This window comes from Buceros rhinoceros, unplaced genomic scaffold, assembly GCF_000710305.1.
Source record: "Buceros rhinoceros silvestris isolate BGI_N320 unplaced genomic scaffold, ASM71030v1 scaffold2711, whole genome shotgun sequence".
Taxonomy (NCBI): Eukaryota; Metazoa; Chordata; class Aves; order Bucerotiformes; family Bucerotidae; genus Buceros; species Buceros rhinoceros.
In genome coordinates, this window is record NW_010392342.1 from 74,564 (window position 1) to 82,641 (window position 8,078).

The 8,078-nt window shown below is 43.1% G+C and overlaps 1 protein-coding gene across 1 annotated transcript in view; it reads left to right on the top strand.

Moving 5' to 3' along the window:
- LOC104500721 (protocadherin-15) overlaps positions 1 to 8,078 on the top strand; it is a 111,605-nt gene that overhangs the window by 72,926 nt on the left and 30,601 nt on the right. The window contains exon 11 of the mRNA XM_010144416.1: positions 7,065 to 7,192. Coding sequence (XP_010142718.1) covers positions 7,065 to 7,192 — 128 coding nt within the window. The remainder of the gene's footprint in view (positions 1 to 7,064; positions 7,193 to 8,078) is intronic.

Sequence of the window (8,078 nt, forward strand, 5' to 3'; positions counted from 1 at the left end):
GGAGGAGCTGTGAATTAGTGAGCTGAAGGGAATGTATCTGTACAATTAGTCATTTACTAAACCAGAAGTACTTCTTGAACAAGAACAGCGGAAACGTCATCTTTTATGTCATTTGAGCACTGTTAGCGCTTCACAGAGTTCTCATCTGCATCTCATTGTCCTGCAGTTTGATATCCAGGGAAATGTGATCAGAGCAATAACCTCGTGGCAAGGAACGAAATGACAGGAGGAAGCAGAGGGATTTACAGGAAATCAGAGAGGGCAGCGAAGAGCAAGAGCCTAAACACAGTAAGAAAGAGCTGTGGAGTGGTGTAGACAAGAAGGGGCGAAGAGAGGGTTCTACCTTCAAAATGAACGTGGTCCTAATTTTAAGAATGAAAGCATTAGTGGGCAGCTGATTACTGTGGTGGGCGACACCAAGGCTGCCCACTTTGATGTGGAGAGAAAGGGCGTGTTTACAAGGGAGACAGGGTATGTTTGCTTTTGAACACCACGGACAAAAGGGCCCTCCAGATTCCTCTGAGTACAGAAATGGGGGATTTAGTCTTATGTTTTTCCATGTTCACATTTTCCAGCATCTGAGAAGCACATCTTTTCATTCCCCTACTCTGTACTTGTGACCCTTTCAGCCTGGCTCTGCACTCTCGCTCACTGAGCTGCCAACAGCAGTTGTCATTTTCTCTCTTATTTTGACTCACCGTTGCTGTCAGTGCACAGCTTCACCCATCCCCTGTGGCTCCTCAGCCAGGGAGCCTCCAGGCTGATCCAGTGTCTGTCTGCAGCTGGACATAGATGCAAACAGATTGTTTGAAAATCAAACCTCACAGGCGAAGGTGTAACCAGTTGGCACAGTGCTGTGTGAAGGGTTTGTCTTCATTAGACGTTACCTGTGTTAAGAGCTTGCTCGATCAGTTGTTGAGAGAGAGGCCAGAGGGAGTGTTTTTGACTGCAGGTTGTTCAGCCGTAGATTTTGTCTTGTTTTGGTTGTCTCTAAGACTGACCGTGAAATGCCTCTGCCTCCCAAGTGAGTGATGTTCTCATAGCAGGGTGAAAAGGGGGATTTCTTGTGTCATGGACTTGTCACCTGCATCTTCATTAGGAAACTTCTGGCATCGCTTGTTGTCCCACTGTCATCTCTCCTGCATCCTCTTTGTTATTTTTGCTTACACTCATGCTGACTTGATTGGCTGTAATTAAAGAGTAGGGAAGGGAAGAACAGCAAGCGTTTATTTCACATTCCTAAAGATGCAAGAAGAATGGCAGAATCGCATGGTTGGCTTTACTGTCTTTTAAGAGACATTAAAACAAAATTAAAAGCATTGCAAACAATGCATTTGTTATTTTTTACAGTTGTGCTTTCACTGGCTTGATAAGCGGATTTCCTTTTATAGAAATGGCAAGTGCTGCCTTTGTGTTTGCATCCAGCCTGCTGCAGGTGAGAACTTAAAGCAAGATATCCCTCCAAACTCTCGTGATGCTGCAGAATTAAGAGTAGCATGAATTTTTATTGTAAATCAACTTAGAAGTAGAATTCTACAAGCAGCAGGTAAGATATCTCAAGCACTGCCAGGAGTGAATATGTGACCTTGGTAGAGACGGTATTTAGTTTGGTATTGAAAGATTGTTAAGCAAAAATGCACCTTTCAATTTATTACTCACATGTTTTATTCATTCAGTTAGAACTATTTTTCGCCTTTGGCGCTGCCCCAGGCAAGAAGTGGTGCATACTGACTCCCCAGACATCTGCAGAGACGCTGCCCCAAGGAGGGTCATTTCCGTTGTCAAATTGGTGCCGTGCTCCCAGCTGTGGGCATGGCTTTTCTGTGGGTGTTGGGGGCAAAAGAACAGTTCCGGCTCTGGTTTTGCAATCAAAATTCTGCAACTGCCTCATACTGATTTGGAACAGTAGTTTTACTAAGTTAGATTTGAAAATGAATTTTGTATCCCTATATTACTGACTTTTCAAGTAGCCTTACATTTTTAGTTTCAAACATGTTGCAGAAGTTTGTGTCGATGGTGATTTAGAAGTTGCCTGGTGTGCCAGTCCCTGAACCTGTGAGACACAACAGATGGACAAAATCCACTGCAGAGCCTAAAGAGCTGCAAACCTCCCTCCTCTGCCACACAAGCTCTGGGGTAGTGTCCCCGAAAGCACTGGGACAAACTTCAAATTTCTCTGGGTAACATAGCAGTGTATTTTAGAGAGACTGCGTAAAGCGTGAGCTCCCTCCCAAATAATTATTTGATAGAAAAAGATGTTTTACTTTTATTGAAATCAGACCTTGGATCAGTGCTGTTCCAAATACGTTGCTGCTTACATCTCCTCATAGCTTCTTTTTGCACTGTTCTTAATCAGCTACAGTACACCATGGGCTTCTTCAGGCTTTATGGGCACATGCTGGTTTAGATCACAATGCTACTGACAAACACTCGGTGCTGATTCCTATTCGGTTCTGCCAAATTGAGTGAGGCGAGATTGAGCACAGCTGCAGTTCAGTTTAGTTTACCTGCCAAAGCACGAAGTCTCCTCGACAGGCTTGTAAGACAGCAGCAAAGCAAAGTGCTGTTGAACCCTGATAAATTACAATTCTCATTCCCAGTTCGATTAAAATGAACTTTTAAAAGAGAAGGCTCTACTGTTACCTAGTGCAGAACAAACAGCCCCTGCTTAGGCTAGCTGCAGCTTTTCCATGTTGAAATTATCAATGCATGAAGAGCAGCTGTATCAATGGCTGGTTTGGCATATTGTAGAAGACAAGTGCAGTGCCATTGGTGAAAGTGTAATGTAAAACATCTGGTAACACTCAAAGCATAGCTGACTCTGTCCCAGGGTTCCAGAAGCTTTGCATTAGTTCCACTTAATTTCTGCACTCTGGCAAGAAACGGCAGGCTCGCGTGAACCAGGGTCATTGAGAGCACTGCTTAGGTAAGCAGTGATGCTGGAAAAGAGTTTTTCAACAAGTGTGTTTGGGAAAAACTTCTGGAGGTGCTAGTACCCAATACTTTCCACCAGCTCCTTGGGGGTTTTGTTGTGGTTTTGGGTTTCTGTGTAGTCATTCATAGTCTACCTAGTTTTGAGTGTTTCAGAGGATCTTTAGGTCTCCTTTAGATAGAGCAGCTTTCAGGGTGTTTTCGTGCTCCGTAAGCAAATCGGAGAAGCTGGAAGATCCGGAATGCCTTGTCTTCCAGTCTTGGGAGCAATTATTTAGCTGGAGCAGTGCATGCAATGTGCTTGGTTCTTGTAAGCTGAAGATGACTTACAAGCAGCTGCAGTTCTGTATACTCTGCACTGCAGCTGATCTCAGGGAGGTCTAGAAGAGAGGAGACAGGAGACTGTGATACAGAAACTTCCTTTGCAGATTGTCTGGGAGGCTGATTTGACCTTCATGACTGTTGAACTAATTGGTGGGGAAAATTCAGCCAAAAATGTATCTTTGCAATAAAAATGTGCAGTAAAACGTAAATTGTTTGCTTATCAAACATACCTGTGTATGTGAAGTACTCTTCTTTTACAGCTGAAGGATGGTGGTTGTAGTACCCAATCAACTTTCACCTCTGCTCTTTTTGGCCACCTTGGCAGTCCTCTGTGGCTTTGTCTGGGGAAGGATGCTTTTTCTTCTGTCATCTGGCCAACTGTTGAGGTAGCTCAGTCACAGTAATCGGGATGATACTTTGGTCTCAGAAGAAGTACCACGGAGGAGTAAATTCTGGTTTCAACTCCTAGAATCCGTGAAAAAGAATGTAACTGGAGCTGGATTCCAGACCTAGAGTACCAAAGAAGCAAGGTAACATAGGGATGTAAAATTTCCCGTCTGGAAAGTGAGTGTAAATATTGATGTCCTTTGAGGTTCACTGTCCTACCTGCAAGAATACCAGTAGCTAACAGGGGACACGACACGATGGATGCTGTTCCCTCCCTTCTGGTACCAGAAAAGAGGGCTAGAGGCACACAGAAAAAATATTTAGAACAAGCATTAACAAATTTGCTATAGGAAGGGGAAAAGAGCTAAGGCCAGAATCTAAACCAGAATCCGTAAGAAGATGCTCCAGTTGGGTGGCATCTTCAGTCAGGCAGGGTGCAGGGCTGTGGACACAGGAACACCACACCCTATGTCACGGCACCGGAGACCTGCGCGCAGGGGCTGTCTGACTGAGTCGAGCAGAGTGGCTGTGGGAAGTCCCCACGGTGTGAAGGGTCTGGTATCATCATGGCTTGGCTTCGCAGATGAAGATTTGGGAAGGGCTTTCCCCACGCTTACTGCAGTGCACTGATGGCCAAAAAGGCCAATGTGGGACAGGCAAGTCCGGTTGCAAAAAGCACAGCAGAAGGTCTTGCAGCTTTTCACCTGCTGTTTCATCCCTTGCCTGTCGCTGCAGGGCTTTGCAAACGTGAGTGCAAAAACCCTTCGGGCCTGCACGGTGGAATTTCTAGGTGAGGTGCAGCGTGCGCGGAACTGGCTCCACCCTTTACACCTGAGGTTCATCTGCCAGGGCCGGGCGAGCTGATGGTGACAGCGAAGTCCTCGGGTCGTAGGTTTGGTTAGAATGTCCTTCTGACCTTCACACGTATGGCACAATTTGTGGTGAGGGCTTTTAAGGTTCTGTCTTCTGTCTAGGCTTACCCTACGCGGAAGTAAGGCAACCTCTGTATGGCTGGAAGTCGTTCACCGCGGCCAGCTGTAGGTTGGGATGGGATGGAAAACATGTGGTAGTGAGTTCACAAATGCTGTATTCCCCTCCGTCTGCCAGGAGGAATGAAATATAAGCTGTGTATAAAAATCAGGCAGTAAGATAAAATGAAGGTATGTGTTTAATTTACAATAACGATGCTAATGTTAGTCTGTCTATATGCAGGATATTTAATTTCCTTTTGCTTAATGTAGTAACTTTCATTTCTCATTTTCAAAGCATTCAACCATCACTAAACAAATCATCATTCTGGCAGCTCAGAGAACTACCAGAAAATTAAACTAATGGTTTTGAGCAAATTACAAAGCAAACTTTGCATGAGTCTAAGCCACCTCACCCACACTGCCTTGAGATGATGAAGGTAGTGAGCACTGTGCAAAAGATGTTTAATTTGCATTAGGAAGGGCTAGCGCGGGTTAGCAAATGCCTAGTCCTACCAGCGCCGAACGTGATACAAGTAGGGTCTTCCCTACAGCATGAACTGGTGCCAGCCATTGATATAACTGTTTACTAGCTCAGCAGGGCAGGGTCACTCACACACATTGCCTGTCATCCTGCTTCAGTTGCCTTCTTCCCTAACAGGGGTAGCTGACCTGAAAAAGCCTGCCTAGGCATCTCATTTTTTCTCGACAGGGCTGCAGTTTCTAGCTGTGACTTGGTATTGCAACCAGGAACGTTGAGGATCCAGTTTAACAAGAGAGAGGTTTGGCTATTCACAGGCCCTCACAATACCTCGGTGAAATCTTTCTTTGCTGTAATAAATAATGTTGTCAAGATGAGAAACGTTCTTTTGAAATGAACGTAAGCAAACTAGAGGTGGTTGCAAATAGACCATTATGTCCACATTACACACATTCAGATGCTGGATTATGGCTTTTTTTTCGAGTCTGTAAAAAGAGAGCTTGTCGTGGAGCACCTACAAGTTGTTTAATGTATCTGCACAGATCAGAGTGTCAGATGAATAATTGAGCATTCCTCTGAAGAAATGTAATTTCCTTTCTTTCTTTCCTCAATCTTTACTGCCCCTCTCTCTAATAACACACTGGATGGCATTTTAAATGTTTCTCCTGGATTTTAGTTATGTTTGTGAAGTTCTCATTTGTTTCCCCTCAGTTGGACCATTAGATGACGGAATATCTTTGGTGATTGTGGCAGTCTAAGAAATAGCCTGGGGTTTAATTTTTTTGTCCCCCAAAGACAGAGCTATTAAGCTCTTTGTAAATGCGACTGCGTTTTGAAGCTGGCTCAGATCAGCATGGCACCTGTGCCACATTTAAATTACCCTGGCACTGAAACAAGCTGGGAGAACCAGCTCTGAAACGAGGCACTTTATCGCTTGAAAATGTGGTTTTAATGGACTGGGTATCATCATTTCCAGCAATCTTCCTGGGTTACGCAGTTCTGAAAGAGACAGAGAGGTGTTGGCGTAGATTACTGTGCAGTCGAATCTTTTTTGTGCTAGGCCCATACTTTTTGCTAGAGGAGTTTTCCTTGCAGGAGGAGAGAGATGTTTATTGTTAAATGGGGCGGATGAGTAACTGTTGAATGAAACGCGGATTAACAGCGGTATTTTGCTTGGAAACGTGTTGGACCTCTAGGGTGGAAGTAATCCATCTTGAGCTCCCATTGGGCACGCCAGGTTTGTGGTGAAGATAGGCTTAGGCGTGATTCAGTCACCACAGGGAACTCGTTAGTGCTGAGGCTGCTTAGCCAGCACTATTGCGTGACCGTTTGTGAGTCTGCAAACCCCATGGCAGAATCACCCATTAAGTATTCACATGGGAATTAGTAATAATTAAGATACCTAAAGCAAGCTGCATGTGAAGTTGAAAAAGCAAGCTGCTATTTGCAACATAACTACTAGCATATGTCTCCTGTTCATTAGCTCTTGGTAACACTCGTGAGACTTTAACGTGTCCAAAATTGGGGAAAGTAAAGTAAATATTCGTACGTGCGCTTTTCTATTTATTTGAAAAACGAATTGCAGGTCTTCTCTTATCTTTCCCCGAGGAGCTTGCTTTTTTTGCTCGCAGACAAGCTCAGATAGCCCTAATGGCAAAGTGCAGGTGTACAGATAATGGGAACCATTTTCTATAAAGGTACAAGTTTCAGCTCCAAGTTAAATTGAGATTCATTCACAAAAAATGTCAAATGCAGAAACAGTAAAGGCAGGTTAAAAAAAAATAATGCATGAAATCTCTTGACTTCCTTCAGCTCATACTTTTCATACGAAGTATGCTATTATTTATAAAGTATTTACTTTTACAGTGTTATCCCTACGCTTACTTTATGTGATCAGTTGGGGCTGTGAACTCCAATCGGTGTTAAAGATTTCTTGCAAAAGATCTACGTATATTTTCCATGCATTCTTTTAGGTAACACAGCCAAGGTATTTATTGAAGTGAAGGATGAAAATGACCACGTGCCTGTCTTTACCAAAAAAGTATACATTGGAGGTGTGTCCGAAGATGCCAAAATGTTTTCTTCTGTGCTTAAAGTTAAGGTAAGACTGGAATTTTTTAAACAACATTGACTTGCAGTGGGAAAATACTGTCTGGCTTGATTTTTCACAGAAGGCTGCAAAATATGTTTCTTCTAAAACTGAGTTTCTCAGATACTGTCAGTAATTTCCGTTTGATTCTTCTTAAAAACAGGTATAGTGAGCACAGAATGGGTGTTTCTCCGTATGAAATCGGTGTTTGGGTACGAATATGAGTGTCACGGTTTCCATTTGTACATGTGTGACTGACGTGCATTGTCTCAGCCCTCCAGCACTTACTGATGTGAGGCTGGTTTTGAACTTAAAAGACCAGTTTTATTTCTGTTGAATAGTATGTGCTCGTTTTTCATTTGACATTTCAATTTGTAGCTATAATTTTAGATTTGTTAGTATTTAGAGGATTCTTTTATGCTCAGCGCTAGTTTTTTTACCAGTGTAAAAGGACAGAACAGTTTCTGTTTCAGGTCAGCAAAGCAATTTCAAGTCTGTGCACTGTGACTCAGTTGTGAGTAAAATTATCTATCCATAATTGTGGGGGGTTTTTTTTTTAAAAAAAAGAAAGAGAAAATTCAAGGAAAGATAATATATAGAATGTAATTAGCATTGGACATAAAAATAGTTTAGAATAAAAGCTGTTTGTTTTCTATAAAATGCTTTGTGATACCGTCTTTTGTGCTGGAGACAGCTTGAGCTGCCAGGACTTTCCAAGCCAGCTCGTTTCCTCTGCCTTTTTCTTGTTGCCTCAGCAAGCTGCCTGTGTATTTTTTCACCTTAACTGTTAGTGGAATTGCTTCGAAGTTGCTGATCCTAGCTTATGCATGAAAGGGCACAGAAATATGACCTGCTAAGTGTTTGACTTTGACCTCATGATGTGTTTAGAGCAGCAGGA